General features: G+C 36.4%; 1 protein-coding gene across 1 annotated transcript; it reads right to left on the reverse strand.

Annotated features, from left to right (window-relative positions):
- Positions 1 to 3,265: 3,265 nt before the first annotated feature.
- Positions 3,266 to 21,075, reverse strand: LOC131350760 (probable E3 ubiquitin-protein ligase HERC6). The gene is made up of 23 exons (XM_058385611.1): positions 20,756 to 21,075; positions 19,937 to 20,090; positions 19,178 to 19,260; positions 18,763 to 18,990; positions 17,489 to 17,580; positions 17,161 to 17,288; positions 16,429 to 16,577; positions 15,245 to 15,300; positions 14,767 to 14,867; positions 14,591 to 14,650; positions 14,306 to 14,393; positions 13,310 to 13,490; positions 11,790 to 11,941; positions 10,710 to 10,841; positions 10,483 to 10,581; positions 9,058 to 9,234; positions 8,819 to 8,959; positions 8,535 to 8,701; positions 7,384 to 7,450; positions 7,219 to 7,289; positions 6,795 to 6,978; positions 5,055 to 5,157; positions 3,266 to 4,249 (listed from the first exon to the last, which is right to left on the reverse strand). The coding sequence occupies exons 1-23, from the start codon at positions 20,982 to 20,984 to the stop codon at positions 4,023 to 4,025; spliced, it is 3,069 nt and encodes a 1,022-aa protein (XP_058241594.1). The 5' UTR covers positions 20,985 to 21,075; the 3' UTR covers positions 3,266 to 4,022.
- Positions 21,076 to 23,679: the final 2,604 nt, after the last annotated feature.

Raw genomic sequence — 23,679 nt, forward strand, 5'->3', positions numbered from 1 at the left:
ATTTAATTTTCAATTAAATGTCATGGAAAGGTTTTATGTTATGGAAATAATATTGTTTGAATAATATTGAGTTGTTTTAATATTATATGGCACACTATAATATAATATAATATAATATAATATAATATAATATAATATAATATAATATAATATAATATAATATAATATAATATAATATAATATAATATAATATAATATAATTAAGGCAAAATGTGTGAATTGTATATTAGATTATATCAGATTATATTATAATGTGAATAACATTTTATTTGATGTAATAAAATATAATAAATTATTACTTAACTTATTGATTTCTGATTTCTGTATTATCATTATTATTATTAGTAGTAGTAGTAGTAGTAGTAGTAGTAGTAGTAGTAAATGTAAAGCAAAGATTTTGCTATTTAAACAATTTAGTTTGACATAATTAGGCTAAATATTATAAAATGTTCATATCATATTATATCATGTCATACCTATATGCATATGGGTTTCCTCCAGACTACTTCCACTGTTCATAAACATGTAGGTAGATGTATTGGCACCACTGGATTGCCTCTAGGTTTAATAAGTGTATGCTACATCAGTGCTGTTAGCCAGCCAGACAGCAGCACAGCTAACGTCAGCCAAGTGCCCACGCCCAGTTTCTCCTCCACCCTGAGAGAGGGTGCCAACAGTGACAGAGACATAAAATACTATTACTGAACTATAAAACACTAAATGGTCTAATGCCACAGTACTTGAGCGACCTTTTGGTTATTTATGATCTGCCAAGCCTACTTCAATCAAAAGGTGCAGGTTATTTGGTAGTACCTCACGTAGCTACAGCTACAGCACAGGGCAAAATGTTTTTTTTATCAAAGCCCCACAGTTATGGAACAGCCTTCCATTTAAGATTTTTCAAGATTTCAAGAAGCTTTTATTGCCATTTCAACCACATATAGCCTACGCAGTACAGAGTGAAATGAAACAACGTTTCTCCAGGACCCTGGTGCTACATAAACATACAACATAAAGATCAAACCCAGAAAAACACCAACACGGAGCTAGGACAGAAGTTTGTCCAAGCCACATAAAGTGCAAAATGTGCAACTAGGTGCAAACAGAGCAAAGACAAGACAGTGCAAAAACAGTAAGTACAAAAAATACACAAAAACAGAAACAAAAAAAGAACATGTGCAATGAAATGAAAATGAATATAAAATGAAATGATGTACAACTTTGAGAAACTGTAAAAAAAAAATAAAATAAAATAACACAGGTAACTAATAACATATATGATTGTAACATACACTGCTCACAAAAAGTTAAGGATATTCGGCTTTCGGGTGAAATTTCAGGATACACCTAAATTGCACTATAACCTTTACAGGTGAACTTAATTTGACCTTCTCTACACTTTTGAATGCACATGTCCAACTGTTCAGTGTTTCAGTACTTCTTGCATAACTTGCTGTTCTCTAACAAGGTGCTTAACGGCAAAATTCACAACTGGTGTTTGATCCATGAATCGACCAATACATTTTCTGGTTCAATTAGAACTGGTATTTAAACAGTCCTCTTCATCATGCTGTTCACAGTTTGACATTGTCATTAGACCAAGACCACACCTAACAATTGATCAACAGTACCTCGCCATTGCGAGGCTTCAAACAGGATGTTCTCAGAGGGAAGTGGCCACTGAGTGTCACAGATTGTCATCAGCAGGTTGCGACAGAGGTACAGAGAGACTGGAAGTCACAGAAAGGCATAGAAGTGGACGTCCTTTGGCCACATCCCACGTTGTTGACCGCTTCATTGTGAACAGTGCCCTGCAGAGCCGGATGATGAATGCCACTCAACTCCAGGCACATTTAAGGGAGGTGAGAGGGACCCAAGTGTCACGTCAGACCATTCGAAACCGTTTACATCAGCGTGGTCTGCATGCTAGACGACCTGCAAGGGTACCTGACCACACCAACAGGCACAGGCGTCATCGTCTTGCATGGGCCAGGGAGCATTTACGCTGGACGAGGGACCAGTGGGCCTCAGTGCTGTTCTCTGATGAAAGTCGATTCATGTTGAGCAGAAATGATGGCCACCAACGATGTTGGAGACGTCAAGGAGAGCGCTATGCATCAGCCACTGTTGTCACCAGATGAGCCTTTGGTGGTGGTGGTGTTACAGTCTGGGCAGGTGTGTCTACTCAATACAGAACTGCCCTACATCTAGTGAATGGTACAGTGACAAGCCAATACTACCTGAATAACATCATTAATCCAGTCATTGTGCCCCTGCATGAACAACACAGGCCTAATTTCATCTTCATGGATGACAATGCTCCAGCTCAATGCTCCAGGTTGCATCATTAGGGAATGGCTGCTGGAGGCTGGGGTACCTCAAATGGAGTGGCCTGCACTTTCTCCAGACCTGAATCCCATAGAAAACCTATGGAATCAGCCGAGTCGCCGTGTAGAGGCTCGTAACGCGGCTCTTGTAATTGACCTGCAGCGGAGAAACGGCTCTGAGGAAGATTGCGCAGGGATTGCGGGCTGTGAAGACAATGGACCGGGGCATCACTAGGGCTAATCATTATCAATAGGGCAAGAGCGCCAAATGATTTTAATCTAACCCTGAATGTTTTATCCCGAATTAAGTAAATCTACATGGCTACATACGTATCTACTTGGACAATCCACTGCCAGACCACCAGAGTGGGTGCTAGAGGGGTGAATTTCAATTCCTTGTTAAGTTCAGGTGTTCAGGTCATGTGTCATGTGACCTGTTGTTAATCATCCCTAATGTGTTGCCATATTTATACCTGCCCTTTCGTGTCTGTTCTAGTCGAGTTATTGTTTCTCTGTCACGTTTCGGAAGTTGCAGCAACTCAGACCCATGTGCTTGTTGATATTCATGCATAAACATGCATAATTTGTTCTCTTGTTCATTTTGCCATTTTCAGTAACTACTTCATCCTTGTTAGGGTCTAATTTACATGTTCATTCGCACCTAAATTTTAAACAAATATTTCCTCTGGCTATAAATATGAATTACTTAAAACTTACTTATCCATATCCATAGCAACTTACAGAGATGCTCATCCAGGCATCTCTCACTCTGTTAATGTTTTACTGATTTGTGCATAGATGTAACAAAAGACATAAACATAGCTGTTACAATTGTACAGTGTGAAAGAATAAGGTCCCGAATGTACATAAAGTGTGTGTGTGCACAATCAAAATAACAACCACAAAATACATGCAAGATTATTATTATCTTTTTGACAGTTTACATTCATTAAAACTGCAGTATGGAGAATTTCTATCTAAAAGTGTGAAGTACATCACAGTATTTATACATAAAATCTGTTCTGCACCTAAAGATGGCTAAATGCACAAAGTAGTACAACAAAAGGACAGGTATTATGTTTGTGAAAGCCTGGCTCTGGCAGCACAGTTATTCTGCTCTCTGTGATTTTATAACAACTAGGTTTATCAAGATTATACCTTAGAATATAATGATATATTTATAAAGACTATCACATGTCCTATTACATGTTCACCATACATTCACACCTCGCATGCTAAAAGCGTTTGAATAAAGTGCTAAAGTGTGTGAATAGATTTACATTCACATTGACCTCAAGAACAGAACATACTTTTATTTTATGTTGTATTATGAACACCTTAGCAACACTTCTCATTACCTTTATTCGGTGTTATTACTCAGTGTTATTGGACAAGCAATTACTCCTGTGTGCACTCACATCAGCTAATACGAACAAATTATACATGCAAGAACATAAATAGTGTTTCCTTTCTCTAATTTGTAAGTGATGCTAATATTCTTTGTAATACATCTACAACATAGCCAACACTATGCATGCAATTTATCCTAATGCACAAGAAAAGTATTGCTAGTTATCTGAGATCTTAGATAATCAGGACTGGTTAGCAACCTAATATATATAACATAATATAATAAGCAAAACTGTTATATATAAGATTTAGAATCATGCATGACCTAAATATCTAAAGTTCATTTCATCCATTTGTTGTATCTTCTATCCAGAAGCCTCGGTTGTGGTTTATCGCTTCAATAAGCTTTGCCTCCAGACGCTGCTTGCTCTCATAAGGAGGGAGCATAAAATGAAAATGGCAGGTGAGGGACTCCGGCAGGTGGTCCTGGGTGAAGTTAGGGCGGTCCAACACGGTCATCGTAATCTGCTTCATCCCAACGATGGGTACACGGTCACAGCCTGTCAGGAACACTGAAAAAAGAGGAAGGACAAAAAAAAAAAATGTCATGTGAGAGGATTATAGAATGGTTCTAAGAGGTTAAGGAACTTGTCTAGGGGTTAAATGCTCAGTTTGGACCATATGCGTAGAAGATTTGGATTCTTGTTTACAACACTCATTCAGGGATTAGGTTTGAGGCATTACACATTCTAGTATGTTGCACCGTCCTTTTGGAGGTCCAGCATACCAGACGCTTTCCACTATTAAGACGGCCTTCTCAGTAGCCGTAAATGTTGATGGGGTCTGTCTTACTAGGATCCATTTTAACAGTGTCACTTGCTAGTTTATCAAATTAGCTAAGGCTATATCCCAAACTAACATTGGCATTTAAACTCAATTAGACTACTGTTCTCTAAATAACATGAATAGCCAGCTGACTAAAGCTACTAACTGCTAAGCTATTGGACTGCATATGATATCTAGAAAAGCTGTGAGGTCATGTTGGGTTAATTTTAGCATTTAATTTGTGAATGTCAAGAAATTAGATAATTGTTCTTACTAGCCGTGTATAAGAGGTTGACCTGCTACATATGAAGAAACAGATTGACAAGAATACCTTAGAATGAGAAGGATGCTGGTAAAACTTCCCAAGAAAGCTGAAAGCTACATAGATAGCTACTTTATTAACTGGAACGCATTGACTACATACCTGTACATGGATAGATTTGTGATCTAAACCTACTTGAAACTTGATTGCTTGGTATCCGGATTTATTACTGTAAAAACACAGGAATCACTTCAAGTTTCCAAAACATAGGAACAAATAAATGTACTCACGGAGAAAGGCTATCTTTTGCTCAGGCGTCAGCTCCTCAAATACCTCCCAGAAAGCAATGATAGTAGGGTGTCTCTTATGGTATTGTCCAACATATATTGTATTCTATATTTAAAAAACACAGAAGTTCTTTAAATAATTATAAAAGGATCATACTCAAAATGAACCAAATCCATCTGCAAAAATAATCTATAATAAATGTTTTCACAAAGTTTTACAAATATATTTACTAGTTATTGTGAAGCTCACTGAGCTCACTTGATCACCTTGGTAAATTTCTTTGATTTGGAAAGGTACACATCAACCTATTTAAAAGCCCCATGGCTAGGCATGCTACAACAAAAAACAAGCCATGAAGTCAAATACATTGTCCATGAACCTCCAGAGAATTGATTGTGTCATGGTACAGGTCTGTGTCATCCAGTATTCAAAAAAAAAAAAAAAAAGTCCCGCTAAACTGGGCAAACAGGAAGTCGGGTCAATGTCCGTATCCACAAAGAACACCACGGTTTTCAAACATGGCCACCCCAGAGTACACTTCCCAATACACTCATTACGCTAGTCACTGGGATACATTCACAGTCACTGGATTGTTAATAATGCAGACCTGTTCCAAATTACACGCACCCTTTAAATAACTCTTATTCTCAGGCTGGTTCTGAAATGACAGTGTTTTTACCTCAACTTTCATTTCATTTCATTGTCTGTAGCACTTATCCGATCTATACTCGGGTCACGGGGAGCCTGAGTCTCAGGCGTCATTGGGCATCAAGGCAGGATACACCCTGGAAGGAGTGCCAACCCATCGCAGGGCACACACACACTCTCATTCACTCACGCAATAGCACACTACTACAATTTAGAGACTCCAATCAGCCTAGTCTTTGGACTGTGGGAGGAAACCAAGCACGGGGACAACATGCAAACAGTGAGCAGGAGCGACACTCGAACCCAGGACCCTGGAGAAGTGAGACGAACGTGCTAACCACTAAGCCATATTCTGTTTATCAAGCAATGATGTTGTTCTCCCTCTGGTAACTCTCAGGCCAGGAGAAACATCATTCTATGTTCTGGCCCTGGCCACTTTCAACCCTATGATGAACCACAGCACTCTGTGAGAATGTTTTCAGCAGTATTTTGAAGTAAATTTTAGGACAAGAGGAAACATGAATATGAATATACAAAGGTCTCCTTGAAAAAAACCTAATGCAAGAACATTTCTGGACAGAAATGGCCCAGCCAGAGCCTGGATTTGAATCTGATTAATAAACTGTGGAGAAGCAAGACAGCATAGTGATGCTTCCCATTCAAGCTGACAGATATTAAGAGATTAAACACATGGGACAAGGAAAGGAAAAAGATCCACAGGTCAAGTCGTGTCAAGTTTGAATTATTGTACCCAACTGTAAGTGTGAAATCCCTGCCATTTTATTTTAACAAACTAAAACATGGTTATGCAGGAACCAGAAAAACACACTGGTGTGAAAAAACAATGTCAGCTTGATCTGTGAATTTTTTCTGTACCTGCTGATATTTTTTAAACAAATGGTGGGATCTATTTTCCAAAAAACATCGTATCTGTATTTGTGTTTGCTTATTCATAAAAATGTATTCATATATAGTTAGATCCCTATTATGAAATTTTTTTTGCAAGAGGAAAAATGTTTTCTATTTGAATGTAACATGAATTAATGAGGAGAACACTTCCAGAATATTTCTGGATATGTTTAGTAATGTTTCACCTCTCTGAATGTGTCCCAGTCATATTCCTCTGTTCCCACCATCACTCCTCTGAGTTCCTCCGGCTGGAAGAAGTTTATCACATCTTCATCACACACTTTGAAGAAGCCTCTCTTAAACTCATTAAACACCCGCTCCACTGACTTGTTCATTGCGTAATCTACAAAAGCGTCCACAAACTCCTTCCTGTTCAAATAAATATGTACAACAAAAAGATGGGAGTCAATATATTAAAAATACAGTATGTTAATATTGTGTGGGTTTAAGCAAAGAAAATAAACATATCATCAGTCAATAAAAGATAAAGCACTGTACAATAATCAGAAATCATTGTCAATACTGCAGTCAGTTGTATTAGCTTTATGTTCTAAGCGTTATAATTGCAAAAGCAAATATAATCATTCCAAATTTCAGGTTGCAGTTTACTTGTTTTCACTTGTCACCGCTTTCCCATGTTCGTGGGGCTGAAGCTCCACATCAGCACCATCCCAGTGCACCTGAAAATGAAAGGACGGATACTTCAGATTTATTCAGCGTTGTAAATTTCAAATGCCAAATCGCTAGACTGTCATTTTATGCAAGTTGTCTCACACAGAAAGGGATGTTCAAGTCGTCAACAACATCATCAGGGTATTCATGAAGAATGCAGTGCAAACCCCTGAGGAAACAGAAGACAGAGATTAAAACTAATAAGAAAGAAGTTTGCACAATAACAAGAATAGAAGATGAATTTAAAAAATGTAAACTGGCAGATTTAACCCAAGCCTTTCAACTGGAAAAACTATTAACATTCGTGATAATCCACAAATCAATCTCTTTACATAGTCCTGTGTCTGATATTTTTCAGATTTTTCATGTTCTATTATGGACCTTGATCCATTTGGATGGACCTCAATGCTCGTGTGATTATTTGAAGAAGTGTCTGTTTCACAAAATTTCTAACAAGAATGATGAGTCCTCAATATGATATTATATATTATATTATATTATATTATATTATATTATATTATATTATATTATATTATATTATATTATATTATATTATATTATATTATATTATATTATATTATATTATATTATATGGATCTATTGTATAAGAACTTAAGAATATTGTGCCATATATTGTATGAAATCATGTTTAGGGTAACTCTTTAAAATAAGGTAACCCTCAGGTTTGTATGTAGGAACTAAGATGTAATGAATGAGTAGTACTACATTAACACTTACTGTATGTCTCTTTTGTTACCTATTAAGGAATGCTGGGTATAAATGTAATGCTTAATTAGTTTATTATGAACTTAGCAACTCACCAAATCTTGAACTATTAGCTAATAGCCCTTAGTAATTAGTGTGTTTCACTATATAATATTGCACTAGATCATTATTAGCTCCTTATGAAGGGACACACAAACACTTCAACCATTAGACACACCTCGTGTATTGCATGGTTAATATATTAAAAGAAAGTCTGTGGAAGTAAGCCACATATACAGAGTAATGTGCATCATATATACACAGAGCACAAGCATCCTCTTTGTGATTGTGATTGGTGATTGAACACTGACATGCTTACTGCTGCAGAAATAAAAGAATGATGGAAGATAAGCTAAGATCAAGCTTTAAGGTAGTCTTATTTGTAGGCCCTTGTGCAAATTTGATCAACTCACAGTGGTATATACAGAGTGTGTTGATCTCTGCATCCTGTGAGGTTTATGTTATAATATACTAAGAAAACATCTTACTTTCCGATCACAGGAGCGAACTCAACCATATCACCCAGAGTAGGCTTTACACCGACCAGCTTCTTAAACAAGGCCAGAGGAAAGGGCATATGCACTATGTTGTTGTTGTAGAGGGCTAGGCCACAGAGGATCCCAAACAGGAAGTACTGTTTTAATTCAAGTGTTGGCTAAAAGAAATAGTCAGAACAATGTAATGTAAGCATATACATATAACGTAAATCTTCATGAACTGATTTTCTAAGCACGTGGAACACCCTGTGTTTTGACTGAAATGTATTTTGTACCTTGGCAGGAAACCAGATCATTGTTTCTCTGTCATTGTACATGAACATCCCTGATTTAGGAGCCATGAGCTCATTAAAGGCATGGAGGAAAAAATCCCGTTTGTTTACAGCCGTCAGTTTCTCGTCTTCTACGAACTTAATCTGCAAAAAAAAAAAAAGAAAAATGGATGTTGACCAACCGTGTATTTGTCATATGAACTTAGCCATATCAGATGATCTGACAGTTTAATTCTTCTTACCACTAGAGTTTTTTTGAAGTTGTCATGATCGGCATGGTCAAGTTGTCTGAATGTGTCCTCAAGCAGGGCAGTGCGTCTCACTTTCAGCTGGAGGATCGGTGTCGGGACCTCCCATTTGCACATTTCTTTAAAGGCTCCACCAGCTACCACATTATTGTGGATGATCTGATGACCCAACTGGACCGTGAAAATAACGCAAATATTGTTTGTCTGGATTTTCCCAAAAATGGCACCATATAAATTATGATAGTACTGACAGTCACAATGAACACAGAATTGCTTATAAAGAAGTTATGCATGATTTAAATTAATTAAAAGAACTTCAAACGAGTACACATGGGGCATCAGTATCAATGGGCTAGAAACCCCCTGTCTTTCAAAAATGAAAATCTATGTAAACTGTAATCTATATAAGCATAGTCGTAAGATTTACTTGATTTTTTTTAACTAAGTGAGAAGAGTATGAAGAATGAAGAACACAGAATGGTATGAAGCCAGACTTTGGGCTTACTATAATGAGCCCAGTGCTGTGGATTCAGCAAGTTTACTGACAGATGTGTCACATAATTACAGTGAGTGACATACCCCCTACATTTAGCTTTAATTGGGTAAATATCTCTAAGCAGCCAGTTTTAGTGACATTTCTGTAATATGTTATGAGCTGTCATGTTATGGGCTCAGTTACAGTTAACGAATGTGAATGAAGTGGACTATTTACAATATGATCCTAAATGTTTTGGGAGGAGAAGCAAAAAGTTGACAGATTGATGATTTACGGTACATTGTCACAGTATAAAAGCCTGAAGACAGAAGCATAAATTTTCTATAGTTGGTTTAAATGAAAATGCTACAACTTGTCTGTTATAGTGTTTGCTATTTAAAGGAGGTCCAGCAGGATCTCAGTTGAGCATTAAAAGATTGAAAAAGTAATAAATAAATAAATAAATAAATAAATAAATAAATAAATAAATAAACAAACAAACAAACAAACAAACAAACAAATAAATAAATAAATAAATAAATAAATAAATAAATAAATTGCAGATGTGTGTGTGTGATTGTGTAAATATTTGCTCCAATATTATAATTTCAGCATTTATGCTCTATTATTATTATTATTATTATTATTATTATTATTATTATTATTATTATTATTATTATTGAGACCTTGGGATATAATGATATAATAACTGGGCATAGCTAATTGTTTACTTGTTCAGCTACTGACAGATATTAGATTTTAGCCCTCCTATCTAATATCACTACAAGCTGCCACTGAGCTTCCATAGCTGGGGCCTTGAGCAAGGCCTTAAAAACCCTCAACTGCTCAGTTATACAAATGAGATGAAATGGAAGTTTCTCTGAATAACGCTATCTGCAAATGCAATAAATGTAAATGACAAAAAGAAAAACAACCAGAAATACCTGGGTAGCATGAGCAATGTATTTGAAAACCTCAATTTTGGTTATCAGGTCCAAGAGAAATGGGTAGCGGCAGAAAATGGCAGATGTCTCCTCCACTTCCTGTCCACCATTAAGAATAAGAAATAATAATAAGACAGGAAAATGTTTTTTTTTTGGTTACATCAGCTTGCTTCCTGTTTCACTGGAAAGTTTTTTGATTTTTCCACTTGGTATATTTTACATTTTACCTTAACTGCTCCCCACTTAATATCCCTCCACAACATAACATCCCATTCGAGTAGCTGAGGTGTGGTGCCGATCTCTTCTATGTAGAATTCGCTGAAAGGAACCTTCCTTGACTTCTCTGCCCTTTTGTTTGCCTTTGAATGGAATACATGGATTAATGTTAATATACTTTTTCCACCAAAAGTCTATATTTTATAAATCATTTCATTTTTCATGAAATAATCTGTAGTTATATTAGTTCAGAATTCTAGTTCTTCAATCTGACACCTCTTATTATTCATTATATTATATTATATTATATTATATTATATTATATTATATTATATTATATTATATTATATTATATTATATTATATTATTATATTATTAATCATTTATAATTATTTTTATTATTATTATTATAAAAAGCAAAGTGCAACATTTAAAAATGTTTTAATCTACACCCCCAAATAATGAGAGTTTATCTTTTCCATAAATAAAGACCTGAACCTTTATATACATGCTTTAGACTACATTGTTCATCTACAGAATTATAGCTCTACATTTTGGAAAAATAGCATTTATAGCACATATTATGAATGTCAGTATGTTTAGACAGGGTGGGGCGCAAAAACGTCCCATTTTTGAAGGCAAATGAAAGAAAAATTGTGGCTGAAAAACAGAATTTATTTTTTGATAATGAAAGAACATAATTTCAAATTATGCTGTTTTAAACAAAATATCTTGAAGGTGGTGGCCACCATTCTCTATTCTCCTTGATAATTTTTCATTATCAAAAAATAAATTTTGTTTATCAGCCACAATTTTTCTTTCATTCGCCTTCAAAAAATGGAAGTTTTTGCGCCCCACCCTGTATAAACATACTTACATTCAGTTCAGCTACTGTAATACTTGAAATAATTATTTATTTTAGTTATCATTTAACTCCCAGCACTCTGATACACTTTTATCTTCAAATATTTGAAGTAAAGACATTTTTTTGTCTTTTCTGATTTGACATTTTAGTTCAATTTCTGACTATATGCTTTAAAATATTGCATCTGTATGAACGTGTATTAGGATGGCCGAAACTAGACACTGACCTTGTAGAGTAATTTGAGGACTTCCAGCACTGCTTTCACACCAGGGTTATAATTCATCCACACATTGGACATCAGGAGGAAGGCGAGTGCTTGTTTCCACATCTGGATGTGCTTAATCATAATGTTGGCATCCATGGAGGACCAGTTTTCCTCTGTAGGTCACAAAACACATAAACCGTTAATATATATACTTGGTTATGAACACTATAAGCAGTTATAAACATTAGTATTAATAATAATTGTCTCTGACTTCTCAAAAGTTCACTCTTGAATTTTCTGCTATCATAACATCACTGGCTTTCTCAGGATGCTTTGAGTGGAAAGCATCTTGCATCTCAAATCTCCATTCTGTTTCTATTAATAATTTGAATATAGGCTATAGGGAGGTTCAAATGTCTGAGAAGATTATGACACGCCACCTCTTAAAAGCACTGTAACACTTGATACTGACCCAATTATCTGCATTATCATCCTTGTCATTTATGACTGTGCTATTACCTTTACTGTTTAAAGTCCAAACTTTTATGGTTTCAGATAATGATTTAATTGTAAAGGGTTGAAGTGGAAGACAGGATGAAAGAGGCAAACAGGCCATCATCATGGTGGAAACTGAAAATGGGAAACCTGTATAACTATCTCTCTGTCTCTCTATCTCTCTCTCTCTCTCTGCATAGAGCTACACATGCTTCTCCTGAGATACCACTTCTGCTCTCCGGACCTGCCTGATCCATCCTGATGCCCTACTTCTGGTTGGAGTCTCATCACTTGAAGGCCGTTCACTTCTGCTGAGGATAAACCCACATGCGCAGCTTGGAGATATATAGGATTGCTGTGGATGGTACCACTTAGAACCCATGAATCTGGCTTTGGACTGCAATCACCATGAACACTTTTGAAATTAAAGCCTTCATCAGTGAACAGATGATAAATTCAACAAGACAAGCTCCGTGTTGAAGCTAGATTGAATTACCTGGTTACACAATTGCACTTTTTGACTGTACACAGTTATAAAAGGGAAATGAATTATAATCACACTCGCTGGTGTCACCCAAATGATGATGGCTTCACTTTTCAGCCTGGTTCCAGTCAATTTCTCTTCTTAATGTCATCTCAGGGAGGTTTTCTTTGCCAATGTTGCCTCTGGCTTGCTTATTATGGGTAAATTTACATTTAAAATATCATTTTCATACTGAAATGATCAAGATATGACACAAGAATTTCCCTCATGGATTCAATCTTTATCTGTCTATCTATCTATCTATCTATCTATCTATCTATCTATCTATCTATCTATCTATCTATCTATCTGCATTTATATATTTTATATAAGCTGTCAAGGGGGAAACGGCCATTATTAAAAAAGCTATACAAATAAACTTGAATTGAATTATGACTTCCTATAGTACCTTTCCATGAAGGAGTATTCCTATTCTATTCTTCTCCTTATTACTTGTATTTCTAATAGAGATCTATACAGAATTAAATGTGTGCATGAATGAGTAATGGCATTAAAATCTTACTCAAGGTTTTCATGGCATTCTCATTGAGGTTTGTGATGACTACAGCTAACGGCAGCACCAGTCCAATGGCATTTTGCTGTTCATGAAGAATGGAGCATGTGGGCAGAAGCAGGAAGACTTCAGGACACCTGATAAATTTATCAGCATACAAAAGGACATCCACCATATGTGTTATGTTCACCTGCAATAAAAGAACAGAAACGTAAGTGGCACAAATCATTCAGCAGACTTAGCTGTTCAGCATCTTACCCTGCTCAGCTATTTTTATCATGTTTTAGAGAGATATTTAATGATCAATAGCTGCCTTTATAGCAGAGTTTCAAATACAAAATAGGGGGGCTGGAGTAGCCCTGACCAAATTGCTTTATCTGTGTTCTAAGCTATAATGGACTTGTGGACTGAAATTGAATTGAATGATTTGATAAAATAGAGCAACTATGTCTTGACGGAGGAAATATACTGCCCTAAATTCAATAACTCAAAAATAGTATAAGCTAATGATATGCAATTCTTTATCAGCTAGATAAAATATGATGCTGCAAATATACAACTTTCCAAAGGAATTACATGAACCCTTTTTATGAGTACACTGGAGTTCCAGTCTAAAAGCGGAATTGAAACTGACTTATCAGACATTTTCAATCAGTGTAAACAAATGAATTAATTTATGGCTGCAAGTCTGATATAAAATGAGTCAGGACTCTGTTGGCTATGAGGGAGAGACTTGTATGTTTCCCTCTGTTGGATAACCTTACACAGAATTTTAGTGGTTGAAGATAACACCTTTAAATTTTACATAATTATAAACAAGCACTTGGGGCAACTCAGAGAGCAGAAATGGGTTTGATATCATTATGAAAATACTGCCCCTATAGACTAGGTGAAAACCTTCATTACGTAGACAAGTCAGTTAAGCATTAACCACCACTGTGAAGTGTGACATGACAAAGACATTGAATGTTGAACATGGACACCACCATAATTTTTGAACTCAACTGAATTCTTGATCCAGGGAATCTTCAGGAGTTGGTCAAAAGTCTGGCTAGCAGCATTCACGTCAACCTGAAGAGTACCTGGAGTACTCCTATTAAATGCAAAAAGATCAGGAACAGGATTTTTAATAATGTGTACAGTTTTGCAAAATTGTTATTAAGAACGCATACAGAAACCAACAGAGATAATCAAATACCAATTTTATACCGCCCATTTGTCAGTAGTACATTTTGTATGCCACTGTTTTGACTACAGACCTCTCATTTGTGAGATACTTAACAGATTTACCTGTCCTTAATGAAGCAGGCGACAAGATTGGAACTTGTGGCAAAAGTCAAGGAAACCTCCCTGTGGTCAAAATATATATAAATATTTAAAAAAAAAAACACACATAGAATAATTCATCCAGATTTGTTGATTAAGCAGAACTTTCTAAAAATATAATTAAGCTATTTTGTTCACACTTTTTCATTTCTTTGATGCTTCTTTCACACTCCAGCACTGTAACCCATCTCTGCACTTGGGCCTCTTGAAGTTTTCCAATTGGCTCACCAAGAATATTGGTCTGACCAACAAAAAAGAAAAATCAGATGTAAATGTGGTCTTTTGTTTTAGGTGTTATCACTGAAACCTGACCATTATCTCTTATGCCTAAGATGGTTGATGTTTTATCTATCTATATACACAATTGTATATATGCTATGCTAGCAATCCAACTCGTCATTTCATTAAGCGCCATTTAGCACATTAAAAATATTTAAATATTAATGTATCTGGGTGGAGCTTTCCTTCAAGGTTTGCTCACATATGGCTTTCTTAACCTTGGATTTCATAGATTATCAGTACCACAGAATTTTAGCTGCAATTAGCACATCTTCTGAGTTAATTTCAGCTGCCTTTCATTTACCTAAAGACAGAAATGTGAGTACAGAGTGTGCTTACCTTGGAAGATGGAAAGAAAAGAAAGTTGGAACTGTAGCCAGATGATATCTGCATTTCTATTTAAATAAAAAGAGATATGTGATAATGAATACAAATAAATTTGGATTAGAAGAAGTAAGCCTGCTGTAAAGGATTCTTCATCAACTCATCATGACATGTTATCATTTACAGTTTGACTGACAGCTGTGATGAAGTTCAAGTACAAGTTGGCAGGTTTGTATATTTCATTGTGGGGGGTTTTTCCTTCAGTTTTCTGCCAGATATATCACTGTCAGTTCCTTTAACAGCTATTCCAGGGGCCAAAAAAAAAAATGAAAATAAAGAGCAAATTAAAATATCAATTTCCAGCAATTTTAATAAAAAAGTGGGGAAAGAATTCTGATAAGAACCACTGACATCTACATAATATTTACAAAGACGCTCTCTACACTTCAAATTAGCTTAGACTTTGGGCTTGTTTTGTGAGTGTGGTTTCAGAGAGAACTGCATTAACCTATCCAAAACACTTCATTTGCAGTGATTACTCTTAATGATGGGTTAGGATGTCATCTGTTGGACTGGAGGGGAACTGTCTGGGCTGGTTGTTTTTGTTTCTATTTTGTAACGCATTACAATAATGAGATTCCGTTATATAAAAATCGTACATGTTACCAGAATCTGAAGGTAGAGGGGGTGAAACTTATTTAGCTAGCTACACTTAAGTTTATGTTAATGTTATGATTATGTTATATTAACATACCCACCCCAGACAATTACTGTTTAGCCACCACCCCAGTTGACCACCAGACCACCAGATGGCACCCTTTTGTTGTTTTTCCTTTTCCCACCTTGATTATGCTCACTAGTTTTCTTTTGGTTCATTAGCCACCTTATTTATAAAAGTACCTGTGTTTCTCTATTTCTTTGTCTAGCTTCTGTTGATGTTGTGTTTGTTGTTTCATCAGCCATAGCCTTGTTCCTAGTGTGTATGTTTTTCTTTGATATAAGTTGCACTGATCTTTCGTTCCTTTTTACAATTATAGCAATAAATATCTTCACTTGCATCTGCCTTCACCTACATTTCATGACAAACATGTTCCTGAACTCTCTAGCATATATGCATATGTTATATTATTTTTTTTTCTTGAAGGCGCTCTGGGTAACACAATCAGACAAATAAATAAATGTACTGGAGCCTTGTGTACCTGTCTGTATCCCTGCTCCGGAGCTGATCCAGTCTCCTTCCAGTCTTTCTGGCTGCAGGCTGTTCTCAGTGCCACCACTTGCCTGAGCTTGGACATCACGGCCAAACGTGAAGAGGATACCAGATGGCATCAGAACCAGAGTGTGGTGGCTGTCGTGTTGTAGATTAACAATAAAAAATTAGTCAAATTTAGCAGCACTGACGTAAAACACTGAAACAGCAAACAAACAAACAAACATATTATTAATTTCTCAATGCCACACGAAGAAGAGATATCAGTAATAAATTCTTTGCAACACTTTCTGACCAGTCATAATCCAGAGCGGTATGTTGTGCTTTTATAAACATAAAGCTTTAAATAATTCAGGACTAAGTATTTAATTGAACAGCAACTCTGGTTTGGATTGTTTGCCTGATTTATTATTAAACTCTGAACATTGATTTTACTCCTGCTGATTCATTGTACTCATTTCTACACTCCTATTTTGCTCTTATACACAACATACAATTAGTTTCTATTTCACTCTTCTGGGAATCTCTGTGATGCTGGAGAACAATTATCACATGCAAATGTATTATTCAAATATTGTTTCTATTTGCATGTGATGTCATTGCATGTGATGTCATGGTTTTTGAGTCAACACGCCCAGCAATTGTACATGTTTGCAAATTATTTTCTATTTTGTAAAAATGAAAGAGAATCTTTTCTGTGCATATCTTAGTTGTTTGTCACCTGCCACAGGTTACTTGTTTAGCAGGTCCATCAACTCTGTCAACTTTCTTGGGTAGAAGTTCATTATTGGTGGAGTTATGCCCAAGTTGACCATGAGTTCCCTCTCCGAATGTGTACACCTCTCCAGTCTGAAAATGATAGGAAACGTTCAGAAATTGGAAATTCTATCTACAGCAAAATAGAATATTTGTGTACAAATATTCTGTAGCACATGTAACCCAAATTGAAAGAAACAAAAACAGTACTTGTCATTATATTTGCCAATATGGACAAATACAAATTGATCCAGTTGTCTGCCTGTGTCCAAGTCTCATTCCTCATTCCATACCTTAGTGAGGATGGCAGTGTGAGCCGCTCCACAGCTGATGGAAGAAACCCCCAAGTTCTTCAAAGCTGGAACTGCACATACCGCAAATCGGCCTGGAGGATACCAGATTTTATTAGCCTTTCCTTAAACAGAAAGTCCAAGATACTCATTTGGGGGATTGGTATTTCATCAATTAAGGTTCTGTGTTAGTGGCCGAAGTTTGAGTTTAAATCCCAGGACTTCCAAAGAGCAATTGTTAGACCTTTTCCATAATGCATAGCTGTTAGGAATTCTGGAGGATTATCCGCCACTTGTTAAAGACACATTGGATGTTAATTGGTATACACCAACTTTCAATATCAGGTCTGGTTGAAAGTGGACCGGAAGAAGCTTGCAGAGAGAGCTAGTTTCCTAAAAGGACATCCAAATCAATATCAGAAGCCTGATAAGGAATGTCTTCAGGACAGATAGCTTTGCAGTGTCTCTGTAACAAATGAGATAACTTACAGCCTGGGAACAACTGTTTCTAGCTGTTATAATGTAAGTGATAACAAGAGATAGATCCAAAATGCTAGGCCATGGTGTGGTATCACCAAGGTATAAAAGCGCATGCATGCAAGATCAGAGACTTCTTGTTTGTTAAAAACATGTCTGTCTGCTGTATTTCCTCCCAACAGAGTTTTAGACTGATGTTATCCTTAGTCTGAAACCTAGCTAACCAGTATTGATTTATTAATTAATGCATTGTACGTCACTCTGGATAAGGGAGTCTGCCAAATGCCATAAATGTAAATGCAAAATAAGACTGACGCAAATGAAAACTTGGTTAATGACAGGACGTGAGGACACTGATCAAATACTTTACACACAAGGGTTTACTTAAATAAACCAATCAGGAAGTAAACTGAAAATAAATGGTCCAAAACAAACACATAAAATCACAGAAGTGAGCACTGAGAGGAGGATTTGTGAGGATAACTAAAAAAAACCCAAAACAATCAGTGGTATAAGTGGAATAAAACACACTGGATGTTCATGTAACTTTTCACCATTTATTCTTTACTCATGGCACCTTTATATTCCATTGCTCTATAGGATAACCAATACGTGCAGCATCATTTATAATCCAAATAATTCTACTCTAGGGAATATGTGCACATGCGTTTATTTTCTTTGTATGATTCTCAACTTACTGGACATCCTATATTTTTAACAATTAAAATGCACAATGGACACTGGAACCTTTTTTTATTAACAATTATGCTCAGTATATAAGGCAAAATGTAAAGCTGTACCTTTTACGTCTGTCCTATTTAGGCCCAGTTGTCCTACACTGTTAGCTCCACAGCAGAACACTTGAGCTGTGAGGGTCAATGCCAGGGTATGGGCTCCACCAGCGGAGATCTGAATGACTGGAACTCCGACAAGAGATCGTATCAGAGCCGGGTTAGGCTGCAGCTCCACCGATTTCCCCAGTCCCAGCTGACCATATTTATTCTGACCCCATGAAAAGACTTCACCTCCTTCAGGACAGATAAGTTCTTCTTTCATCAGTATGTTTCATCACGATTATAATAAGCCATCTCAATGTTCTAAATGTTCAACATTCACTTATTTGGTCTATTTTATGTTTTTTTATGTTTATATTTTTTTGTTTTTTAAAGAAGGTTACTTTTGAAAAACTACACTACAAAAACACTACACACTTACCCTTGGATAGGGCCAAAGAATGGAAATTTCCACAAGCCACCTGTACCACTGGGATCTGTAATGGTAAGTGTATCTGAGCTGGCCTGGAAAATTAGAACAATGAGTTTTAGAAAATATCTTTATTTATAAATTTGTAGATATTTTGATCCTTAACATCCAGGCCCAAGGACAGACCCCCAGACTAACTGGGGTTGTGATGGTGCATGGGATATAATTTAATTTGTTCCAGTCCAATTTTATTGGTATATCACTTATAACACACAACAGACATGGGAAACCTCTCAGAGACTGGAGCCCATCTTCTTCGAAGTGACATTAGATATAAATCACTCCAGGATACAGTATAAAATGTGTTAATAATATGACGAATGTTGGATATGAATGTATAGGGGTCTTGAGTCTGATAGAAGACAGGTCATGGTCATGGCAGGGCAGGATTAATCCTTTGGGATTCCTGAGATTCTTGTCAGGCAGTCAGGAGATTTGAGGGAGGATTTTTTTGTTAAGGTGTTGGACTACTGATCAGTAGGTTGTGAGTTGAAATTTCAGGTTCACCTCTGCTGGGTCCTTGAGCAAGGCCCTTAATCCTCAAATGCTCAGTGCTCAGGATAAGGGCGTCTGCCAAATGCCAGAAATGTAAATACAATTGGATTGATTTATACTTTTTTTCACAGGGGCCAGATTAGTCCACATAAAAATACCTAAGCATTTGCATTTGGTCCTGGGGGTTAAATTTGTACACCTTTTTGTTTTACTTACGTAGGTTTAAGACATTTTGCCACTGGACTGATGAGGCCCAGCTGACCGTCACCACCCGCTCCCCAGGAAAACACTTGACCCGAATCACATAGAGCCAAACTGTGGTCCTGTCCACATGCTATTGCAGCTACAGAGCCCAAGCCTTCAATCTTCACTGCAGAGAGAGAGAGAGAGAGAGAGAGAGAGAGAGAGAGAGAGAGAGAGATCAACAGTAAGACGGGAGTGAGAGAGGTGGGCGGGGGTATGGGGAGAGGCAGGGAGTTTAAGAGAGATACATGACAAAGAAATCTCGAAAAAGACTTAAATCTGTCCTCAAATACACTGATCTATTAGTGAGTTTTTTTCAGTGTATTAAATAAGGAGGCATAAAATAATTCTGTAAAATTATCTTAATAAAACTACATATTTTGGTCTTAAGCACCTCTGTAGTGCATTTAAGAGTACTCTAGATAGCTTTGAACAGTTATATCTTTGTCCTCCTCTACAGTATTTTATGTCACAATGTACTAGGTTTTGATGGGTGTGTGCCTGAGAGCAGAACCGCAGAAACGAAACCAAAACTCAGGCACTCTGCCAAGAAAGAAACTCATTCAGAAAGACTAACAATATGTGTGTTTTTCATCTTACCATACTAGCTGATTAAAATCAGTTTCTCTTGAGCAGTGTGAAAATTAAAATCTGGAAGATTGATGATGTTTTATTTGCTCTATAAAGCTCTATAAACGAGTTATAACGTATATAGTCTGTCATTAAGCATTTATAAAGCTTTAAATATCTATGTATCCCTCCTCTCTCTGTTTCTCTGTTTATTTTATTTACCTGGCAGTTTGGTGTCTCTGCTCTTGGATCGTCCGAGCTGTCCTTTAGAGTTCCGTCCACATGAAAGCACCTGACCACTAAGTGTCAGGAATAAAGTGTGCTGTTCTCCACAAGAGATCTGAACGAGTTGTTCATTAAAGTTTACTGAAGTCGGTGTAGTGATGCTCTTCCCTCCAGGGCTGGGAATAACCAGCTGTCCTTTGGATGAATCGCCCCAGCAGTAGAACATGATGATGATGATGATGCTGCTGCAGAGACGCGGCTGTGTGAATGAACCGTTTTCTCGTTCACCAGTCTGATCTCTTTCAGTCTAATGCCGTCAAACGTCCTGCAGGGGGCACTGTGGAGCCAAGTCACTGCCAAGGAGCCAATAATATTAAATAAATGTAAATTATTATAATAGAAAATAGGACTGTGCTTTCGTGTTGGCAGTGTTATTGTTTGAAAGTTGATAAAACGTTAAAAATGATGTAATATAAATAATAATTAATATTTAATTTCAAATTAAAATGTCATGGAAAAGTTTTATGTTATGGAAATATTATTAGAGTTGATTTAATTTTATATAATATAATATAATATAATATAATATAATATAATATAATATAATATAATATAATATAATATAATATAATATAATATAATATAATTAAGGCAAAATGCATGAATTATATCTTCTTCTTCTTTCGGCTTTTCCCTTCAGGGGTGGCCACAGCGAATCATCTCTCCACCTCTCCCTATCTTCTGCATCCTCAACACTTGCACCCACTAGCTTCATATCCTCATTTATTACATCCATATACCTCCTCTTTGGCCTTCCTCTTTTCCTCCTGCCTGGCAGCTCCATGTCCAACATTCTCCTACCAATATACTCACTCTCCATCCTCTGAACATGTCCAAACCATCTTAATCTAAACCTAATTTTGTCCCCCAAATATCCAACATGAGCTGTCCCTCTGATGTACTCGTTCCTAATCCTGCCCAACTGTCTCACTCCTAAAGAGAACCTCAACATCTTCAGCTCTGCTACCTCCAGCTCTGACACCGTCTTTTCCTCAGTGACACTGCCTCTAAACCATACAGCATGGCCGGTCTCACCACTGTCTTGTACACCTTCCCCTTGATTCTCACCAAACTGCATGAATTGTATATTATATTATATTATATTATATTATATTATATTATATTATATTATATTATATTATATTATATTATATTATATTATATTAAGAATAACATTTTATTTGATGGAATAAAACAGAATAAATTATTACTTAACTTATTGATTTCTGTATTATTATTATTAGTAGTAGTAGTAGTAGTAGTAGTAGTAGTAGTAGTTTTATTATTACTACATGCAAAGCAAAGATTTTGCTGTTTAAACAATTTAGATTAACAAAGTTAAGCTAAATATTATAAAATGTTCATATCATATTATATCATGTCATAATGGGTGCAGTGGATTGCATTGCTCTTCACAGCTCTAGGGAGTTTACTGTCTGTGTGGAGTTTTTCATGTTCTACCTATGTGCATGTGGGTTTCCTCCAGACTACTTCCACTGTCCATAAACATGTAGGTAGATGTATTGGCAACACTGGATTGCCCCTAGGTTTAATAAGTGTATGTATGTGTGTGAATGGTGCTTCACGATAGACTGGTATCCCACAGATTCCCATTTGACACCCAGTGTTGCTGGGATAGGATCCAGATTCACTGCCATCCTCACCAAGACAAACTGGTTACTAAAGGTCAACTGCTGAATTAATAATATTATATCATTTAGTATAGCAATTAACTTGATCTTATAAAGGTACAGTATATTAAAACAAAACATATATAGTCACGCATTATTTTACTCTTCTATAGTATTAAGCTTGTTAAGATTTACCAAAATGAAATCTTTGCATATTCTTTGCTTTATTTGTAATATATTTCTTGTCAGAGAAGTCAGGCAAATCATAATGAATGTAGTCCTTTAATTTAAAGAGGCATTTTTGCAACAAGTAATAAATCAAAATGATTTTTTTAAAATAAAATGATAAATTAAAGAATCCATAAAGCATATAAAAGCAGCAAAAAACAACATAAAATAAAATACTATAATTAAAAATACATTATACTATACTATATATATATATATGTATATATATATATATATATATATATATATATATAAAGTTTTGGGACACCCCTCCAAATCATTGAATTCAGGTGTTGTTTTTCAGGGGTTGGGCTCGACCCCTTAGTTCCAGTGAAAGGAACTCTTAATGCTTCAGCTTCATACCAAGAAATTTTGAAAAATTTCATGATCCCAACTTTGTGGGAACAGTTTGGGAATGACCCCTTCCTGTTCCAACATGACTGTACACCAGTGCACAAAGCAAGGTCCATAAAGACATGGATGAGTGAGTTTGGTGTGGAGGAACTTGACTGGCCTGCACAGAGTCCTGACCTCAACCTGATAGAACACCTTTGGGATGAATTAGAGCGGAGACTGCAAGGCAGGACAAAACTGGGCCGTCTGCCTTTACCTGCACATGAATGTAATATGGAGTTGGCCCGCCCTTTGAAGCTATAACAGCTTCAACTCTTCTGGGAAGGCTTTCCACAAGGTTTAGGAGTGTATTTATTGGGATTTTTGACCATTTCCCTAGAAGCTCATTTATGAGGTCAGGCACTGATGTTGGATGAGAAGGCCTGGCTCACAGTCTCCGCTCTAATTCATCCCAAAGGTGTTCTATCAGGTTGAGGTCAGGACTCTGTGAAGTTCCTCCACACCAAACTCGCTCATCCATGTCTTTATGGACGTTGCTTTGTGCACTGGTGTGCAGTCATGTTGGAACAGGAAGGGGTCATCCCCAAACTGTTCCCACAAAGTTGGGAGCATGAAATTGTCCAATTAATGCAGAAGCATTAAGAGTTC

This window comes from Hemibagrus wyckioides, linkage group LG03 (genome assembly GCF_019097595.1).
Source record: "Hemibagrus wyckioides isolate EC202008001 linkage group LG03, SWU_Hwy_1.0, whole genome shotgun sequence".
NCBI lineage: Eukaryota > Metazoa > Chordata > Actinopteri > Siluriformes > Bagridae > Hemibagrus > Hemibagrus wyckioides.